Below are 22,253 nucleotides of genomic sequence, written 5' to 3'. Positions count from 1 at the left end.
AAGGAGACTGCACAACTTGTACCATTGGTTGGCATTGACTTGCATGCAAAATGTGCTGGAATTAGGACTGCAATTCCATGCTTCCCCAGAGCAAACCTAATAGATTTCTGTTCGCTTGAGGCCTTACAGCACCCAGGTTCATGAGAAACACAATATATCCACACATAACAATGTAGTGGTCTTTTATTACCAACAACCCTAAACTGTAAAATCCTCCTTGCCTTACCTGTCTCTAGCATCACTCAGCCTTTTAATGCTTAACTGCTGAGGCAAGGCTGGTCTACTGTTAAGTGGCTGGTACCTTTCTACATTATCATTCAAATCAATAGAATATTCTTCTTTGACAGCTCTCCACTGATTGTGTTAAACTTATTTTAGAAAATCAAGCCTTACCCCTCCTGCTCCAACACTGGTTTGCTGTGGCTTGTTCAGAATGCAACCACTTTGTCTTGTCAGATGATTACTTGAAACACTCATGTTCACTGTTCACATCAACGTTTCCTACTCATTCTGACCTTTACTTCCAGTTCCACACTGGAACTGCTGCCTCCTCTCCTGTTATTACTTCCTTCATGGTTGCAGACGGACACTTCTGTTGCATCTCCAACTCAATTCCTACCTCTCTTGGCATTTATTACGGAGGTTTTATGAAGGTAGTACTCACGGGTTGGAGGTGGCTAGTCAGGCCAATCAGTGATCATCAGATTCTCCCACAGTGGGTGCAAGTGAAGGTACTGTCACTGCTAAGGGCAATTGTGGCTGGCTCTCTACTCAGTATCAAAGGTGTAACTCTCCTCATACATCATCTCAAGGCATCTCAATGCTTTCCACAGGCGATAGTGATGCGGCACATAGATAAGGACTTTTACAGAAAGTCCTTGAAACTGTTGTGTCGGGCTCCTCTGTTTACCAGTAGTCAGCTCTCCATACAACACAATGTTCGACAAGTAACAGTCATCCATCCAGGCAAAGTGGCCCTCAAAGCACAGTTGCCTTTGCAAGAGAATGGTCTCGATGCTGATGATATTGGTATTTCGACAACTTCAATGTTTGTGGTATGATCTTTCTGGTGGATCTTGAGGATGCCGTGGAGATGAGTCATGGAAGTGTTCCAGAAGGCTTACATGTCAGCAGTACAAGACTCATGGCTCAGGACCTTACAGAAGCGTGGTGAAGACTATGGTTTTGTACACTGAATTTAGCTTGTGCTCTAAGTCTGTGGTTGCTCCAAACTTCTTGTAGCATCTCACAAATGCACTTTTTGTTTGAGAAAGCCAATTGTCCATGGTGGCATCAAACGAGAATACACTCCACAAGTAAATAAGTTGCTCCAGAGCAACTTGGTTGCATAAATGATGATGATTGGTGATCTATATTCATCTTGGGGTGCAAGCTGATGCAGCACTTCAGTTTTCTTTCAACCAATTTTTAGTCTGAAGTTTTCCACCAGACACAACTTAGAGGAGTAAATGAAATCTTTGACCCATAAGCCGATGGGCAACTTATTTCCTTGGAAGTAGTCCATCATTTCTTCTGCAGACATATTGTAGTTTATTGTTTTAGGTCCTAAATCTAATGTAATTCTCAGACACTGAGATTATTTTTGGTCATAGATATATAGTAATGTGAATGTTTGCAGTTCTTTGAGCAAGTGAATAAATGGCACCACCAATTCACTGATGTTAGAGGAATAGGAACATATTCTTTCGATTCTTTAAACGAACCCACATTTTTATTAATACAATATGTATTTGCTACTGTCTTTATTCCAATTGTTTTACTGTGGATTGATTACATTTATTAGCCCTCGATCCCACAATCGATTACTCATAAGCAATAAGGATCTATTGTCATTGATGAGCTGTGATCCCTGAGTAATTGCATGTTTGCGATACAACTCAATATACTTTAAAGCATTTGTCCAGTAGATTAAAGAGGTCATAAAACTGGCAATGAAGGAATGTCATTATCAGGATGCCAGTTGACTCTGGATTGGTTAATTGAACTTTTCGAATCACCATTATGTTTACTTCCCTCAGATTCTTTCTGATGAAAGCTTATTGAACTGAAATGTTAATTCTGTATCTTTCCACAGAAGCAGCCTCACCTGATGAGTACTTCAATTGGGATTTATAATATTTTGCTTTTGAGGTATTGGCTACTATTACCAGCCCTCCATACTTGTAATAGTTATATTGTTATCATGAACTATTTCAACCCAACTTGTACCTTGAATAGAGTAAAGCACCCTAAGGTTCTTCACAGGATCAATTAGCAAACAACATTTGACATCAAGTCTGTTATGGAGGTATTACAGTAAGTAACCACAAGTTTTAACAAAAATCTTAAATGATGCCAGACAGAAGAATGGAAGAAGTCTGGCAGAGAATTCAGCTAAAGGCAAAACTGGTAAAATTTAAAAAAAAACACCAGAGAAGTGCACAAGAATTAGATCAACAAAGATATCCCAGAGTGTTGTAAAGCTGAAGCACGTCACAGAAATGGGAAGCCACATAAGCGAGGAGTGAATTGATGAAACTATTTAGAATTTTAAAATTGAGGATGAATAGATGACAAATTAGGTCAGCAAACATGGAGGAGATATATGGGGATTTAGTCTGAATTAGGTTACAGACAGCTTTTGGTAAGCTCACTGAGATGGGATGATGAAGAAAGATAACATTGGCATTGCCAAGTATGAAAGTAACAAAGGCATGAATGAGGGTTCCAGAAGCAAAGGAAGAAGGGGATTAAATGCCAAAGCTGAAGTTAAGGTAAAATAGAAGACCAAAATTGCAAATGACCTGGTTCAGCCTCATTGTTGAGAGGGAGCAATGGAGTAGCTGGAAGGAAATGTAATTTTTAGTGGGAACCAAAGACTATGGCTTTGGCCTTCCAAAAATATAATTGGGGAAATTTATATTTTCTGTTCATCCAATTCTGGATGCTAAACAAGTGGTGCATCAGTAGATGCTGTAAAGGAGTCACAAGAAGTATTGGTGAGGTAAAGCCTGACATAATCAGTGTACAGTGTGTGTGCAACCTGAAATATTTTCAGATAATATCACTGATGGACAATGCTACATGAGAAACATAAGGTATGTCAGGCTTTAGTGAAGGTAAAAATACCAGGGCAACGGTTTTAGGAAGGTTCTTAGTGGAGAAGAGAACCTATGAATACCAGGATGGTCTTCACATGGTGAAATGTTTGCCAAAGCCATGGAGGACCCATCACCACATTATGTGGTCCAGCCAGATATGCCAACAAATCAACCACTAAGCAAGTTGTTACAGCCATTTATACTTTTATACTATCTTCAATGTAATAAAATATCTGAAACTGCTTCTCCAATTCACCATAAAGTAAAATTAGATATCAGGTGGCATGTGGGCAGGTGGTCAAAAGCTTGGTCAAAGCAGTAGGTTTTTAAGTAGGCTCTCAGTGGAAGACACAGAACAAGAGAGAATTAGATAGGGTTATCTAGAGCTAAGGGTCTAGGCAGCTGAAGTCATGGCCATTAGAATTTTTAAACTTTCATTCATGAAATTTGAGAACACCGTTAGGCTAGAACCTGTCACCCATTCCTAATTACCCTTGAGAATAGGTGGTGAACTACTGCCTTAAACTGAGAAAGTCTGTGTTCTAGATCAATTTACAATACTGTTTGGGTGTTGGTTCCTGGATTTTCAACTGCCAAAAGTGAAGAAATGCCAATATCATTTCAAGAGGACTGGCACAGTGGCTCAGTGGTTAGCACTGCTGCCTCACAGCGCCAGGAACCTGGGTTCAATTCCACCCTTGGGCGACTTCAGCATGGAGTTTGCATATTCTCCCCCATGTCTACATTGGTTTCTTCTGGGTGCACCAGTTTCCTCCCACAGTCCAAAGATGTGCAGGTTAGGTGGACTGGCTACGCTAAATTGCCCATAATGTCCAGGGATGTGCAGGCTAGGTGGGTTAGCCATAGCAAATGCAGGGTTACAAGGATGGGTGGGTCTGGGTGAGGTGCTTTTCGGAAAGTTGGTGTGGATTTGATGGGCCAAATGGCCTGCTTCCACACTGTAGGAATTCTATGAAATCAGGACAGTATGTGCATTGGAGGAAACTTGCAGGTGTTGATGCTTCCATATTCAGGTCCTTTTATGGTAAAGGACATGTGTTTGAAATGTGCTGTCAAAGAAGGCTGGCCAAGTAACAGCAGTGTATCTTGTACATAATGCTCTCTGCTTCCACTGTGACCTAGTGGTGGTGGAAGTGAATGTTGAAAGTTGTGGATGGGGTGCGAAATGATTGGATTGCTTTGGCTCAGATAGTGTTAAAATTATTGAGTGCTATTAGAGCTGCACTCATGCAAACAAGTGGAAGAGATTCCATCACGTCCTGGCCCAAGCCTAATAGATGGTGGATAGGCATTTGGGAGACAGGAGATGAATTACTTGCAACAGAATTCCCTACCTTTGACATGCTGTAGTAGCCACAGTATTCTTATGGCCAGTCTCGTTTAGTTCCTGGTTAACGTTAATCCCCAGGTTTCAATAAGGAAGGCTTCACCAATGATGATTCCTTGAGATGTCAAAGGGAGATGGTTAGACTCTCTTGCTGGAGATCATCATTGCCTAAAACTAGTGTGGTGTGTATATTAAGCTAAAGGCAACTGTGTGACCATTGTTAACTGTCATAAAAACCCATTTGGTCCATTAATGTCCTTTAGGGAAGGAAATCTGCCATTCTTACGTGGTCTGGCCTACACGTGACTCCAGATTCACAGCAATCTGGTTGATTCTTAACTGTCCTCTAGGCAATTAGGAATAGGAAACATAATCTGGCCCAGCCATTGATGCCCACATCAAATGAATAAATAAATGAAAACAAGCCTGAATATTATCCAGAGCTTGCAGTATTTAGGCAGGTACTATGTCAGTATCTGAAGAGAAGCAAATGGAATGGAACACAGTGCAATGATCAGTGAATATCCCCACTTCTGAGCTTGTGGTGGAGAGTAGGTCATTGATGAAGCAACTGAAGATGTTTACGACTAACACACTACATGAAGAATTCCTTCAATCATCTTGCTGGGTTGAGATGACTGGCCTCCAAAGATCAGAAACATCTTCCTTTGTATTAGTTATGACTCCAACCAGTGCAGAAATTTCTCCTGATTCACATTGACTTCACACTTTGAAAAATTTTAAAATCAGAAATGCCCAAGAGGTCAGAATTAGAAGAGTGAGGAAATCTCAGGTGGGTGACCCTGGAAGTGATATGGAGGGGTGAGTCCATCAAGCAGTTGAAAACAAGGATGAGAATTTTCAAGTTGAGGTCTTACATTATCGGGGGCATGTGTAAGCCAGCGAGTTCAGAGGTAGAAACTGAATGGGACTTGGTGAAAATAAGGACATGAGCAGAAGAACTTTGGATGACCTCAAGTTTATAGAAGACAAAATGGGGGAGATCAGCCCTAAGTATGTTGACATGGTCCAGTCCAGAGTTAATAAAGGCATGATGCAAATTTCATCAACAGATGAACTCAGGCAAGGTCAACATCAGGTGACGTTACATTCTAACTTCATTTAACTTTTTAACAAAGTGACAGAGAAATTTGATGTAATATGACATAAATGTTGTCCATATTTTTAAAAAAGCTTTGGACATAAAAGACTAGTTATCAAAATTGAGGTTCATAAAGCAGAAAGGTCAGAATCAGCTTGAATAAAATGTGGCTAAAGGACATAAAGCAGAGTGATTGTAATTTTTTTAGACTGGAGGATGGCAGGCCAGGGTTATGAATAAGGACTAATGCTAGGATGCTGTTTCCTTGTGACTTGGATATATAAATTACTTGGAGATGAGTTTACAGAGTAAAATTTCAAAATGCATCAACAAAAATCTTGTGGCATGATAGACAATAAGGATGATGCAAATTGAATATAACAAGACTTAAACAGGTCAGCAGAATGGCAAATAGAATTTACACAGAGAATGAGATGATGCATTTGACAGAAGGAATGTGGAGTGGCTCTATAGATGAAATAGCACAGTTTTAAAGAATATTCAAGGACCAAGACCTGAAGATTTATTTGCATGGATCTTGGAAGGTGATAAGACATATTGAGAGAATGGTTAGCAAAACATGTAAGATCTTGAGCTTCACAAATAAAGGCCTTGAATACAAAATCAGGGAAAATATGCTGATTTTTAAAAAAATCCTGGTCCATCTAACATGAAAGTGTTGCATCAAGTTCTGGTTACTACACTTTGGAAAAGATGTGAGGCCATAACATACTGCAGTGTAGATTTACCAGAATAGTTCAAAGCTTGAAGGGATTTAGCTTGAAGGTTGGATTGGAGAAGCTGAGTTGTTCTCATAGATGAAAAGGAGATTGAGGGGAGAGTTAATAGATGTGTGCAGGGTTAATTAATAAAGACAAGCAAGAACTGCTTCCATCAGTGGATGGTTCAAAAGCATGAAGACACAGGTTTAAGGTTATGGCAAGAAATGAAAGACGGATTTGAGGAAGAATTTTATGCAGCAATGGATAGTATCTAGAGATACAATGACTGATTTCAAAGAGATATTGGACAGGCACTTAAGAAAAGAGCAGGCAAAGTGACTGACTGGACTACTCTACTGAGAGACAGCATAGACTTCATGGGTTCAGTGGCTATTTTTGTGTCAGAATAACTCCATGATGATGTGAAGTAGGCAGTCTTGGTGAAGGTGAGGATATAGAATGTGGATGATCAGTTATTGAGAGCATTTAACATAAATGGTTGATGGTTTGGATAATGAAAGGAGAGAGAAAGTCTAAAGAAGAAAAGAATGCATCAGGGAAACGTGATTCGGTCTGAAATGACAGTCAAAATGGTTGTAAACTTTGGCTGAGAAAGTCAAAGTTTATAGGCATGGTAAGGCAGCAAGATAAAGATCGATAAGAACATGGAGCAGGAGTAAGAGACAACACAGTGTGGAGCTGGAGGAACACAGCAGGCCAGGTAGCATCAGAGGAGCAGGAAAGTTGATGTTTTGGGTTGGGACCCATCTTCAGAAACGTCAACTTTCCTGCTCCTCTGATGCTGCCTGGCCCACTGTGTTCCTCCAGCTGCACACTGTGTTATCTCTAACTCCAGCATCGGCAGTTTTAATTATCTCTGATGGAGCAGGAGTAGGCAATTTGCTCCGTCATTAAATACAATCACAGCTGATCTCACTTCAACCTCAATTCCACTTCCCTGCCTGATCTCCATCACACATCAACCAATTACCAATTCAAAACCTGTCCATATTCTCCTTAGATTTACTCAGTGTCTCAGCATCCACCACATCCTGAGCTAGTGAATTCTACACATTAACAATCATCTATGAAAAGTAATTTCTTCTCATCTCTGATTTAAATCTGCCACCCCAATCTTAACACTATGACCCCTTTTTCCAGTCATGCTAGTAGATAGCAAATAGGGAGGAAGCAAAGAAGCTGAGTTGGCTGGCCCACTGATTTGCAACATAGAGTGATGCCTATGGTATGAGTTCAATCTCCATATCAGTTGAGGTCACTATAGAGGTCATGCCCTCTTCCCCTTGTCTGAGGCACAGTGACCCTCAGGTCAAATTCACTGTCAATTGTGCCTCTCTAGTGAGAGAGCAGCTTTTAAAGGACTTTGGTGACTTTGACTTTGTATAGGAGAGGTATATCATTGGAAATGAAGAACCAAGGATGGTACAGAAACGATGGCAAGGCAGAAGTAAAACTGTAGCAAACCCTATATTTATGATTAATTTTGGTACTGAAAGCATCTCTCTTTTAGATAACTTGCAAAGAATGTACAATTTTAATTCATCCCCATGACAATAACTGGCTTGTATGCTAAAATCTTTAAAGCGTTCAGGACAGATGTTGATGGCTTATGCCACCAAGAAGCAAGTATTAACGCTGAAATCAGCATTGTGCTCAACAAAGTTGCATTTGATCAATTATGTCTACTCGGTGTTCTTATCATCTTATCTGTTTACTGACAGGAAAAGCTTGTGTAATTGAGGGTTGGGTAGTTAAACAGTGGAACTTACATTAGGGCACGGAATAATTCATTTATATAGTGCTCTAGTCAAAGGCTAACATTCTGGCCACCAAATAACAAAGGAAATGCTTCAGAGCTAAAGGCATTGCAACGAGAAGCTATCTGAGCTATGAAAATGAGAAAAGACTTGAGAAACTAGGGCATTTTGTCTCCAGAAGGCGCAGCCCGGATCTTAAAGAATAAAACTGCTAAAACAGTTTAATAAAAAAAAACAGTAGCATTATGTAAAACTGAGGGGGGAGGGCGTGTAGAGAAAACTGGGGGCCCGTTCAACCTGCAAAACAGTGCTGTCAAGAAACGCTTGTTCGCACAAGTAAAAACCGAAGCGTGGAGTAAATCTGGAGACAGAGCGATGGAGGCAAATGCCTTCAAGGAGTTGAATAAATGTTTGTGAGAAATGGGGGAGGGGAGGGGAGGGAAGAACGCCAGGAGGACGTGCCGGTCTCTCTAGCTGAACCTTCAAATGTACGGCCTCCCACTAAAGGAACTGTGACCTTGGCTGCTTGGTCGCTACGCTTTCTAGGAATAGTAGTGAAAACAGCTCAATGTTCGCACAGGTAACTCAGAGCCGTCTGGATCCATGGAGGAGATAGCCGCTACAAGCAAGACCAGCTTAAAACTAAAATAGGTGAGTTTGTACAAATCCAAGTCAGCGAATCGGAGTGCTTAACAATTTCGTTTATTTCCCATACCTTGGCGCTTTGTACTTTTAGAAGCACCACTAATTCCAACAGCAAGATTTTATTTTTATTTTTTTTAAGGATCACTGGACCCTTATCACTCTGATTTCTCCCCACTGATGCTGCCAGACCTGCTGAGCTTTTCCAGCAATTTCTGGGTTTTTTTTTGTTTCTGATTTGCAGCATCCGCAGTCCTTTCACGGTTTTTTTTTAGTTTTTAAAGTTTATTTTAAATATTGAGTGGGTTCGCCAGCGTGTTTCTACAAAATAGGAACGCGTTCTTTATCACAGTGTTAAAGAACTGAACAAACACCAACTTTTGTATGAATAAAACTCTGGCTTCTCTTTAAAGCAATGATGTGGAGGAGGTGACGGTGTTGGACTCGGGTGGACAAGGTCAAAAGTCACACGACACCAGGCTATAGTTAACAGGTTTATTTGAAATCACAGGTTTATTTGAAAGCTTGTGATTTCAAATAAACCTGTTGGACTCTCACCTGGTGTCGTGTGACTTTTGACTTTCTCTTTCAAGCGACGGTGAATTGAACACTTTGTCCGTTTCTCAAATCCATAGCTAGAATAAACAGCCGCCTGCCAAAGCGTTGAGTTTAGTGAAACTCCGCTGACTTCAGGGTGAGGAAAGTTTGTGAGATATCAGAAATGTAGCAATTCTGGCCACACATCTGCTACGTCACCGTGATTTGGAAAGACTCCCCACGGGCCGTTCTGTGTAAAGTAACAAAAAGTTGCAAACGACGCTTCCTATTTTTCACCGCACTCCACAGTGACCCTGTTCGACACTTGCATTTCTCCGGCAGTCCGATCTCAAGTTGGATAGGAGCTTCGGGGGTAACACACAACTTCGGCTGATTTTAATTGTTAGTTTCTCGATGTTAAGTATTTATAGATCTTTGCGCCGTAATCTTTAACGGCACAATCCGGATGAATTGCTTGCTTTATTTTGTGATGGGACACTTTTTCCCCTTTCGCATTTTCAATCCAATTTTGGTTTGCTTTGGAAATGTTACATTCGGTTTAACTTCCTTGTTCATGAACGAAGGAAATCAAACACTAGGATGTACCTTGTGACAGTTTGTACGTTTAAATTAATCATACTCTCGGTGCGTTCATTTCCTAATTCAGAAACGAGAGCGAGTTTGCTGAGTAGGGTACAGGTATTTGTGTGCTTTTTAAAAACTATTTGAAGAATCGAGGCGCAGTCTGAGATCAGTCCATCAGATTATGTGATTTAATTACATTTCTGAACTTCATACAGTTCTGAAATGAAATTCTCTATGAATTCGGAATAAAGTGACATTAGAAAATTTAGTGAATGTTACATTCCAGAATCCCAGTTTCTATTTTCTGCGCTGTCGTGGTGGTTTTGTTCCGGACTAACTCATTGTTAGAGATAGTAGGAACTGCAGATGCTGGAGAATCTGAGATAACAAGGTGTAGAGGTGGATGAACACAGCAGGCCAAGCAGCATCATAGGAGCAGGAAAGCTGACGTTTCGGGTCTGGACCCTTAACTCATTTTTAGCTGTTTCGGGCAATTGTAGGTTTACACTGACAATAAAGTCTCTTATCGTCAGCACACAAACACAACAAAAAATCTTCTTCAGGCTGAAGAATGTTATATCTCAATGTGGGTATTGCCAGGGTGGGTGGTGTAAATCTTTCGGATGGATTGAAAGACAGCGGAAAAAGTTATCAAACATTGAGCAAAACGCGCGGGATGTTGGTTCTAGAAAGCCGGAGCTGCCAACTATTCTGGAGACGGGGTGGGGGTGGAAATCGAGGCTGAACTTACAATTATTTTATCACCAGCCAACGGGGATAAATGGAGAGGGAGTTTTCAGCTTTCGAGCCACCGAGTTGAAGAAATTGGTCCGAAAACGGGCGCAGCGCCAACTGTGTAATTATTTCAGACTCGTTGACGGGACCCAAAGGCAGGTCTTTGGAAACGCCGTTTAGTTTAACCCTGTTTGGAGTGAAGGACAGTTATAAGCTGAAACGCCCTTAGGGAGATCGCCAGGGTGTAGTTTGGCCGGCGGTAACATGAGCCAAAGATTCCACACAATTACTGACCGGGAGACAAGGGGCCGAACGGAGAGAAGGTACTGCGCACCAGCTCTTATATAGACCATGGGCCCGCACTGCTGTTACCTGATTGGCCCTGAGCTGTGCAGTCCAGTGATTGGTTCCCCGATGCTGACTGCTGATTGGCTGCCTTACATCCCCTATGGCCTATTTGAGGGTGGGCGAATGAGGGGGGAGGATCTGAAACCACTGATCTGTAATGGCTATCACTGTTATTCTGTCATTAGCTACCACTTAAATTCATTGGTCCAAGTTTACTTCTGGTCAATTATAGTTCAAATCAACTTCATAGCTCCAATTACAGAAATTCTACCCTCCCCAGCCACATTCGAACAGATCACAGGCCCCAGCCAAACTGTTTGGAGTTGTTGTTCAGAGTGAATATATGGAAATGTACAACGTAATGTTCCATTTACACACCAGTAAAAGATACTTTTATCGCTGCTTGTACTGCTTTTTCTGCCCAGCTTTTTAGGCTGAATTAAAATTCTGTATCTGGGTAAATTTGAAACCCTCATTCTCTGCGTTATCTTTCCATAACATGTAGTCACTCTAAACTATCAATAATTGTATGGCCACAAAGCTGTTCCCAGGAAACTGTCAATCTTTGGGCATAAAAATGGTGCTGTGCTGCTGGTATGGCATTACATTAAATTCTCACAGCGGTGATAAAATGCAAGCATAACTTCAAAATGCAAAAAGTAGCATAGATATTATACCGTATTACAGCACTATTTCGTGAATTGAAAGGTGAAACTACTTCACATCCTGATGATTATTTCACTTCATGCATTTTTTCAGTTTATTTGCATGCAATGAATTCGAGACATTAACTCGCTGATGAGATCATCACACGCAACTCCAGAGTAGAAACTTGTGTCATAAAATAGCAGATATTGGCTCAGCCAACCATTACAGGCAGTGATAGTAGGAACTGCAGATGCTGGAGAATCCGAGACAACAAGGTGCAGGGCTGGATGAACACAGCAGGCCAAGCAGCATCATAGGAGCAGAGAGGCTGACGTTTCGGGCCTAGACCCTTCATCAGAAAAGGGGGAGGGGAACGGGTTCCGAAATAAATAGGGAGAGAGTGGGAGGCGGATAGAAGAGGGATAGAGGAGAGGAAACAAACAGGTCGAAGAGGCGGGGATGGAGCCAGTAAAGGTGAGTGTAGGTAGGGAGTTAGGAAGGGGATAGGTCAGTCCAGGGAGGACGGACAGGTCAAGGGGGCGGGATGAGGTTGGTCGGTAGGAGATGGAGGTGCGGCTTGAGGTGGGAGGAGGGGATAGGTGGGAGGAAGAACAGGTTAGGGAGGCAGGGACGAGCTGGACTGGTTTTGGGATGCGGTAGGGGGAGGGGAGATTTTGAAGCTTGTGAAGCCCACATTGATACCATTGGGCTGCAGGGTTCCCAAGCGGAATATGAGTTGCTGTTCCTGCAACCTTCGGGTGGCATCGTTGTGGCACTGCAGGAGGCCCAGGATGGACATGTCGTCTGAGGAATGGGAGGGGGAGTTGAAATGGTTCGCGACTGGGAGGTGCAGTTGTTCATTGCGAACCGAGCGTAGGTGTTCTGCAAAGCGGTCCCCAAGCCTCCGCTTGGTTTCCCTGATGTAGAGGAAGCCACACCGGGTACAGCGGATGCAGTATACCACATTGGCAGATGTGCAGGTGAACATCTGCTTGATGTGGAAAGTCTTCTTGGGGCCTGGGATGGCGGTGAGGGAGGAGGTATGGGGGCAGGTGTAGCACTTCCTGCGGTTGCAGGGAAAAGTGCCGGGTGTGGTGGAGCTGGAGGGGAGTGTGGAGCGGACAAGGGAGTCACGGAGAGAGTTGTCCCTCCGGAAAGCAGATAAAGGTGGGGAGGGAAAGATGTCTTTGGTGGTGGGGTCGGATTGCAGATGGCGGAAGTGTCGGAGGATGATGCGTTGGATCCGGAGGTTGGTGGGGTGGTACGTGAGGACGAGGGGGATTCTTTTTTGGTTTTTATTGCGTGGACGGGGTGTGAGGGATGAGGTGCGGGAGATGTGGGAGACACGGTTGAGGGCGTTCTCGACCACCGAGGAGGGGAAGTTACGGTCCTTGAAAAACGAGGACAACTGAGATGTACGGGAGTGGAATGCCTCATCCTGGGAGCAGATGCGGCGGAGGCGAAGGAATTGGGAATAGGGGATAGCATTTTTGCAGGAAGGTGGGTGGGAGGAGGAGTATTCTAGGTAGCTGTGGGAGTCGGTGGGCTTGAAATGAATATCGGTTTCTAGGTGGTTGCCCGATATGGAGACAGAGAGGTCCAGGAAGGGGAGAGCGGTGTTAGAGATGGTCCAGGTAAACTTAAGGTTGGGGTGGAAGGTGTTAGTGAAGTGGATGAACTGTTCGAGCTCCTCGTGGGAGCACGAGGCGGCGCCGATACAGTCATCAATGTAACGGAGGAAGAGGTGGGGTTTAGGGCCGGTGTAGGTACGGAAGAGGGATTGTTACAGGCAGCACTTGATATACTATTCCATTACGATTCTAACTCTATTTTGTGTGAAACAAGTTTCAGAGTTCTTGTAGGAGCAGAAGGACTTGCATTTTTGGAGTGACTTCCGTTACCTCAGAAACTTCCAAAATGCTTTACAGCCAATGAAATGTTTTTTGAAGAGTAATGCTTGGAATGCAGGAAACAACAGACAATGTGCACACTATAAACTCCCACCAATAGATAAAATTGATACTGAGCAGGTAAATTTTTTTGTGATGTTGATTGAGGAATGAATATTGACCAGTGCATGGGGCCAACTCCTCTGCTGTCCTTAGAAATTTCGCCACAGGACTTTTGCATCCACCTGACGGGGGAGATGGCACCTTATTTTGAGGTACCTCGGACGTAGTAGCACTCCCTCAGTCTTAGGCAGGTGCATCAGCCTACATTTTTGTCCTCAAATCCGGGAGTTATACTTGAAGCCACAACCAGAGGTCAGAATGCTGCCCAATGAGCCAGGGCTAATTACAAAATAAGTTTGCTACTTCAGAGACTTTGGCCTGACCTTGTATTGTAATTCAAAACCAACTCATTTCATTACTTATCTGTTACTGTAAAAAACATGACATTTGCTAATGCTACATTAATTGGGTACAAAATATTAAAGTCAGCTTTTCATTAATTGCAAACAATTTTGCTTGGACTCCAGGCAAAAAAGATTTGTGCCCTCTGTAAAAATTGGCAGGTGACTACCAAAACAAAATTAGGACAACTAGTAGAGATAGCTAAAGCAAAAGCAAAGCACTAAGGATGCTGGAGACCTGAAAGAAAAACAAAATGATGGAAAATCTCAACAGGTCTGGCAACATCCACGGAGAGACAAACAGAGTTCACGTTTTAAGTCCAAGTCCAAAATATCTCCACTGTAGAACTGAAAGGGGCTGGAAATGTGATAGTTTTAATGCTGTTGAGAAAGGTGGGGAAGAGCAAGTGGAACAGATGGCAAAAGTGATCAGAACAAAAGGCAAAGGGAATGCTAATAGTAACAGAGGAATGATGTAGTTGAAGACTTTGTGTTAATGGCAATGTTAATAGCAAAAATTAGGTCAACTTTGCTGGGAGCAAACACATACAGACATGACACATGGAGGACAGAATTCATGGTCTGAAGTTGTTGAACTCAATACAGAATTCTGAGGCTGTGAACTTCTTAAGTGAAAAATAAGGCACTGTTCCTCCAGCTTACGTTGGGCCTTGCTGGAACACTACAGCAGGCCTAAGACAGAAACGTTAGCACGAGAGCAAGATGACACATAGAAATTGTAAGTGATGAGAAAATCAGGGTCATTTTTGAGGACAGCGGAGAGACACTGAGTAAGTGATCACCCAGTCTGTGTTTGATCTTGCCAATGAGGAGACCACATTGTGAGTTGTGAATACGGGAGACCAGATTGAAAGAAGGACAACTGCTTCACCTGGAAGGTGTGTTTGCTGCCTTAGACAATGAGGAGGAGAAGGTAAAAGGGCAAGCGTTACACCTTCTATTAGTGGATAGACTATCCCTAGAAATGGAAGCAGTGAAGTCAAGAAAGCAAAGGAACAAATTGCAGATGACCAGGTGAAGAATTTAAATTGGAATCGAAATTGATTCATTTATCCAAATCCAGACAAAAACAGGAAACTGCATTGGTGACTCATCGATATACTGGAGAAAGATTTGAGGGAGGGAACCCAAGTTGGACTGAAATGTGTTCTGCTTTTCCCCACAAAGAGACAGGCATACTGTTACCCATGCAGATGTTCATAGCCATACCTTTTACTTGGAGGAAGTGATGATGTGGAGGTTCTGGTATTGGAGTGGGGTGGACAAGGTCAAAAATCACATGACACCAGGCTATAGTCCAACAGGTTTATTTGAAGACACAAGCTTTCAGAGTGCAAGACTCCAAAAGTTTGTGTCTTCAAATAAACCTGTTGGACTATAACCTGGTGTCATGTGATTTTTGACCTGGAGAAAGTGAGGCAATTAAAGGAGAAATTGCTCAAAGTTGGAACAAGCTCAACCAGGCAAAGAAGGGTGATGGTGGATGGGGACTGTTAAGGGCTCCTTCCAAGGAAGATATGAAGAACCTTCAGTCCATCCTGATGTGGAATGGAGGTATAGAAAGAATTCACATCCATGGGAGAGGATGTGGCTGATGTCAAGAAACTGTCAATAGTGGAACTGATGTAATGCATCAGACCACCTAAATGTGAGAGTGTTAAGAGACTAGACAAAGGGAGAATTCTAAAGCATCCATTCTAACTGTGGTCAGGTCACATTATTTACTGCTTGCATAATTTACATTATTTGTTGTGTCTCAGATTTCTAATGCATTACTGCATGTGTTACAGGCTTTGGCATTGAATAGACTTCATCCTTCATCCCTGATAATCCAAGAGCCATTGTCAATGAAGGGCCAGCCTTCTATGAACAGTGAAGTTTCTCTTTAAAACAGTGTAAAAACAGACAGAGCACTTATTCTCAAAAATGAGGAGAACTCTGAAATTACTGGCAAATGCGCATCTTTAATTTGTATTCTCTTCCCATTGACTTAGAATACAGAGTTAACCGATTATCGCTGTAGCATCATGTATCATGGAACAATGTTAAAGAAGTAATTTTTTGAAGCAAACACATGCAATGTGTAAACAATGAATTCAGATAATGGAAAGTTGTGTTATATACTTGAGAGTGATGGGTTTTGTATTACATAGGAATTTAGAATTTATTGTAAAAGGTCATTAATCTTCTATGTATTTAATTTAAATACAAAATAAAAATTAGGAGCTCCATCTCAAATGTAAGATACAAATATATTTTGCAATTTATTTTCTGTTTCACAGTAATCTGTTGAAAATCATTTGCACTGTGTCATTCATTGCATCTTTCATCCTTGAAACTACTAGTAAACTTAGCACAAGGTGACTCTCTGTAGACATACATTGTGTGACATTTGTCTTGGGCAGTGGTGCAAAATGGGTTGTATTGGATTGGCTACCAGGGCTCCATGGCATCTGATATTTGGTTCCATTGTTTTAATGGAATTAAATGTGCTCCAATACCCAATCCACAAAATGTACTCTGTACAAGTAGGGGAAAGAAATGAAATTCATAAAGAGCCTATAAAGCCTACATTGCAGAAAACAATATTTAGATTAAGCATTAATTCCACATAAAGACTCAGATACTATCTATAAACCATTAAATCTTTGCTTTTTTTTTGGTGCGTCATTGCCTTGTAACTAGATCACTTCATTCAGGTTATTGTGTGTAATTTAACATAAAGCTAAAAGCCCATGGACTGATATTTCCATACAAATCTGGTAAAACACTTATTACTGTTCTTTGGTATTTTCACAAAGGTGTTATGGTCATAACACATTAATTTGCTGAAATTATGCATTGCAATTTCCTTGTAACAATACCAAGTTTGAATGAAGCGCTACAAATGTCAGCAGACATTACAGAACACATACTGTATGATCATTAGAAATCAATGGCATAAATCTAAGTGCACATGCATTTCCATCATGGCTTCTTTCTCATTTTCATTATAGAAAGCATAACATTTTGTATTGGCGTGATTAGTATCCAGTCCACAGCCTTTTCTTTACGCCTTTATGTACCTAATTAAAAAGAAACACACTTTTAAGTTTCAACATCCATGAAAGAGTAGTTCCTTTGTAATAAAGATATGTGGCAGGCATTGGGGTTAGCACTGATAATAAATATATTACCTACTACATTGGAACATAGGGATAGGAATAGACCATTTAACTCATGGAGCCTGTTTGGTTATTTAATCAGATCATGGCTGAATGAACATATCAATTTGTTTTATGCGCACTATCCCCATAACTATTTATGCCATTAATAATCAAAAATGTATCAATATCCACTTTAGATATATGTAAAATCCACAATCCTCTTGGCTTCATAATTTCAAACATTCAGTATTCACTAAGTAAAATTGGCCATGTCTTGGTCAATCACTAAGCCTGTCTAAATCCTCCTGAAAATGTTTTAAACCTTCACCACAACACACAGTCCTGCTGAGATTTGTAATATCAAAAACATTGGTAATATTCTAGTTGGTCTCCATATCTAAACCATTGATAAAGATTGTGAACAGCTGAGACTCAAGTACTGATGTTTGTGGGTCCCACTTGCCACAGTCTGCCGATGTGAGAATGACCCATTTAGAGTCATAGAGTCATAGAGATATACAGTACGGAAATAGACCCTTCGGTCTAACTCGTCCATGCCGACCAGATATCCTAAATAAATCTAGTCCCATTTTCAAGCGTTTGGCCCACATCTCTCTAAATTCTTCCTGTTAAAGTACCCATCCAGATGCCTTTTAAATGTTGTAATTGTACCAGCCTCCACCACTTCCTCTGGCAGCTCATTCCACACACGCAAAACCCTCTACATGAAAAAGTTGCCCCTTACGTCCCTTTTAAATCTTTCCCCTCTCACCTTAAACCTATGCCTTCTAGTTTTGGACTCCCCCACCCCAGGGAAAAATACCTTGTCTATTTACCCTATCCATGCCCCTATGATTTTATAAACTTCTATAAGATCACCCCTCAGCCTCCAACACTCCAGGGAAAAAAACCCCAGCCTATACAGCCTCTCCTGATAGCTCAAACCCTCCAACCCTGGCCAAATTGAAAATCATGAAATGATTTAGGCAGGGGTGTCTCTCTGGCATCGCCTTCCTTACTGTGTCTCTTTACTCTGACTATCTCTTTATTTTAATATGCATATAAACTTTACTTTCCTGTAATTTACATTTACTGGCATTACCGACGCTGAATCCTCCACCATCGACATCCTGGGGGATATCAGTGACTAGACGACATAAATACTGTGGCTGCAAAAACCAGTCTGAGATTGGGAAGTCTGTGCCAAGTAACTCACCTTCTGATTCCCCAACACCTGTCCACCATCAACGGGAGAGTAATGAAACACTGGCAACATTCCTGGATGAGTATGGGAGACTAACAGGGAGATTCAATTAAAGTGTTTAAGATGATAACATAATGTAATAGGGTAGATAGAAAGAAGCTACTTCTTCTGGAAGGGTAGATCAGAACAAGGCACATAACATCAAAATTAGCACTAAGCAGGTCGGGAGCATGTCAGAATGCACTCCTTCATAGAAAACTGGTAACAGAAGTCTTGTAGCAATTGAGGATATATCAATTGAAAATGTCAAAATGAAGATTGATTTTTTTTTTTTAGTTAGGTAATGGTGTTAAGGGATCAGGAGCTAAGGAATATACAGAAAGTTAGTTAAAAACAGAACAGCGATGATTTAATTAAATTGTTGAACAGATTGGAGCAACTGCATGGCTTGTTTCTGGTCCTATATTCCTAATGCCCATGTTAACAAAATGTTTAAATAATATCTCAATCTTTCTGTACTTTAGAAGTTACATACTATTACATTCTTATGATGTTGAAATACCTACCAGTTTCTTGCTGTTGTGTTTTTGGCTCGTTTCTGCAAAAAACAAAATCCATAAAGAAAGCACTATGGCTGTTAGATAATTTACTTACTGTAGCAGTATCATGCATTGAGCTGTAGGTGGTGTGAATGATCTGCTACAAGCAGATTGCTATTATGTTCGTTAGTTGGTCAAATCTGTTTGGATTTGTATTTAAACCACCAGCTAGCTCAATAATGTTTAAAATCATTTAATATCATTTAATTAAGCTTGTTAATTTACAACTTGATGGCAAACTCACCTTGGATAGGGGTCACTATAAGGCTCCCTATGAAAACAAAATGTTTTCAATCATGAATAAATGACAATAGCTAAAATGTGCAAATTTAATACATACTTATCTGCTAAATCTAGTAATTACTAATCTAGGCAAATTCCTATACAAAAAAAGTGAAAAATTCTTTTAATCCCATGCTGGATTTTAATCCAAATTTGTAATTACCTTCCAGGATAACCTGGGTTAGAAATTCCTTTTTATTCCGTTATGTTTGAGCATGAAATCACAGTTTCATTGACGACATTTGTATTGGGATATGCTGTGTGGGAAATGGATGCCAAATGGGTAAGGGATTTATTAGATGTCCCTGTCAGCTGCCTGAAATGAGTTTGGTTTTACATACGCGGGGAGTTCTGTACCTATATTCAGATCATTTTCAAAGATTGTTGAAATTGTTGAGTTGCTCATTCTTATGGCTGCTCAGGAAACAAGGCAAAAATAGACTATGTAAACTTTCTTTAAGTATTTATGTTGCAATATTTATTAACATACCTTTTTACATTTTGATTATAAGTTATAAAATGTTGTCTTTTTTATTGATCTCATGTCATGAAAGAAATAAACTTGTCATTTTTGCTGAGAAGGCTAATGTGACAAGTATTGAAGGATTCACTGTAAACGAAGCACATCTATAATTGTAGTTTGAATTTTTAAATAATTATCTTTATTCTTTTCATTTACATTGTTATTTTTACTTGTAAATCTTGTAAATATGAAACTTGAATGTATCATAATGTTGTCATGAAATGTATAATGCTATAAAGCCATAAATGTCAGAATAAATAAAATTTAGAGCCATCTAGTACCTGTGTTATGGAGCTTATTTTAGAAACACGGTTTTGTCAGGGTGCCCCACCTGCCATATTTTCAATTTCATTTCCTTTTCATTTGCAAAGGACATGCGCAGCTTCTAGCATGCGTGATTGATCTACACAGTGAGTCCAACTGATAATCTTAACTTGGTTGTGCATGCAGTTCTAAGCTCAATTGGGATTGTTTGGCATGTGTTGTTTAATCTAACCATCACACCTAATGTTGGACACTAGGTTCTGAGGTTTGCAAGCACAAGCTATTTAAGTGCGGTCAGTTCTTAGCCTTTGTGAACAGTAGAAGGAGCAAACTGTTTGATACTATCGGTTAGGCACTGGGATGTAAAGCCTGACAAATCACCAGCACATTATCTTTTAAGTAATACTCAAGTTCTAAGCGACTAAATAATTTTACTTCTTTCAACTCAGTCTGGAGCAAGATGTCATATTGAGGAGAGAAAAAAGAGTCTCATCAGTTTCTTCTGTACAATTAAGTGAATTTCATTACTCAATATTTTATACCATTTCATTAGGTACTTGTGTCATTAAGAGGTAGTATACTGTTTAACGAATGTTTGAAAGCCAATTACAGCAGATGATGCTAAAATGGAAATTAGTTAGTGAAGTGAGCAAAGTGACCTCTTTAAAAATTGTACTACAGGATTTATTTTACAGCTTAATAAAATCTTCTACCTGAAACATCAGCTTTTTGTCTATTGTAATATGACATGTAGTATAGTCCACTCATTTACTTTAAATGTTTTATGTTAGATCTTAATATTTAGCGCTGAAAGCCATCTAGATAAGAGCTATACAGACACTTTTTTTAAAAAAATGCACACACAGTGCTACTCCACATCCCTGCAATAACATTTTATAACTGTCTTTTAAGTGCAAATTGGAAGAAATAAAAACTATCTTCATTTGGTGATTATGCAGCAATCTGAGTTTACATCTCCATCTTCTTCCAGTTCTGGCCTTTTCTGCTTCACTTATTTTAATCTCTCCACCGTAGTGACTACTCTTAAATATAAATACCTCAAACTGTAGAATTTCCTCACAAAACCTCTCCACCTTTACATTTCTTTCCTGTTTTACAACAGTTCTTAAAAACTAACTCTTTGTCAGTGACCATGAAGTATTTTGGGACATTTTGCAATGTTACAGGTATGATATAAATGCAAGGTGTGGATGTTATGGGTCCTCTGCAATTTCAATCTGGCACCAACTCCAATTTTTATATTTGTCACACAATCTGGAAATTTTATGAATTAATTTTTAAAAATATTTTAAATTCCTGTACAATGACAAGGCTTTTGTAACTGTCTCTGAACAACACTAGCTACAGGGAAAACAAGCATATACTTGCAGCAATCTTAACAATTTCATTTACCATGAGACCAAGCTGACATTGCAGGTGAGTAATTAACTACAATAAAAAGTTTATTTGATTTCAGATTGTTTGATGCAAAATTGAAGTTGCAGCGTTCAATTAATAAGCATCAAATATAGTTTTCTAAACATCAAGCAAAAATAAGCAGTAAATGTACAATATATTCAACAGAGAATTGAAAGTCACTGAGCACTCACAATTTGTTGCTCAGTTGTCTCTTATACTATGACAATTTTGCAAAAGGGAAAGGGGAACTTACTGTTGGTCCAATACAAGAGGTACGCGGGAAGTGTCATAGTTGAAAGGCAGACGTGGTGGTGCTCTTTCCCCAGTTCTTGCATTAAACATAGGGAGAGTGGAGAGAGGCCGGATGCCATCCCTGCTTTTAGCCAAATCTCTAAGTTCACTGGTATTATCTTGAATTGAATGGTGATGAACAAGTTGTATGCTAAAACAGTAAAACATAGAAGGCACATGATAGAAATAAAAATATTTTGAACCTATAGTTCATATGCAATGATTTAACGCACTTCTTGTAATAGGCAAAGCAGGAATCCAGAGTTTCCAGAAGTCTAAGAGCTTGTCCAAGTTTTAAGGTTGAAGAAACTGATCCAGCACGGTCCTGTCAGCAATGCTGTATCCCAGCGCTTTCCAAAGGGAGGTGGGGGCAGCAAGTGGAGAAGATAAAATGTAGTGTTGGATACTAGTATTCCTGTAAAGCTGGCAAGACTGGCTAGAAATTAGTTAGGGCATTGAAATTGTCCCCCTTTATATTAAACTGGGGTCTGAAGCTTTTGCTCAGTTGGATGTAAAGATTCATAGAAGAGCAGGAGAGCTTGTACCGAGTATTGTGCAACATTTTGCCCTCCACCAACATGTACGAGAACAGATTATTGATTTCA

The 22,253-nt window shown here is 40.4% G+C and overlaps 1 protein-coding gene across 1 annotated transcript in view; it reads right to left on the bottom strand.

Moving 5' to 3' along the window:
• Nucleotides 1-16,936: 16,936 nt before the first annotated feature.
• Nucleotides 16,937-22,253, bottom strand: part of LOC109912581 (alpha-sarcoglycan-like) — a 78,138-nt gene continuing 72,821 nt past the window's right edge. Inside the window, exons 10-13 of the mRNA XM_048614405.1 lie at nucleotides 21,611-21,799; nucleotides 19,114-19,140; nucleotides 18,837-18,868; nucleotides 16,937-16,985 (exon numbers count right to left, since the gene is read on the bottom strand). Of these exons, the coding sequence (XP_048470362.1) occupies nucleotides 16,978-16,985; nucleotides 18,837-18,868; nucleotides 19,114-19,140; nucleotides 21,611-21,799 (256 nt within the window). The 3' untranslated portion in view covers nucleotides 16,937-16,977. The remainder of the gene's footprint in view (nucleotides 16,986-18,836; nucleotides 18,869-19,113; nucleotides 19,141-21,610; nucleotides 21,800-22,253) is intronic.

Source organism: Rhincodon typus, chromosome 30 (assembly GCF_021869965.1).
Source record: "Rhincodon typus isolate 14 chromosome 30, sRhiTyp1.1, whole genome shotgun sequence".
Classification (NCBI taxonomy): Eukaryota; Metazoa; Chordata; class Chondrichthyes; order Orectolobiformes; family Rhincodontidae; genus Rhincodon; species Rhincodon typus.
The sequence above is the reverse complement of the archived record's forward strand: the minus strand, read 5'-3'. Positions and strand labels throughout refer to the sequence as shown.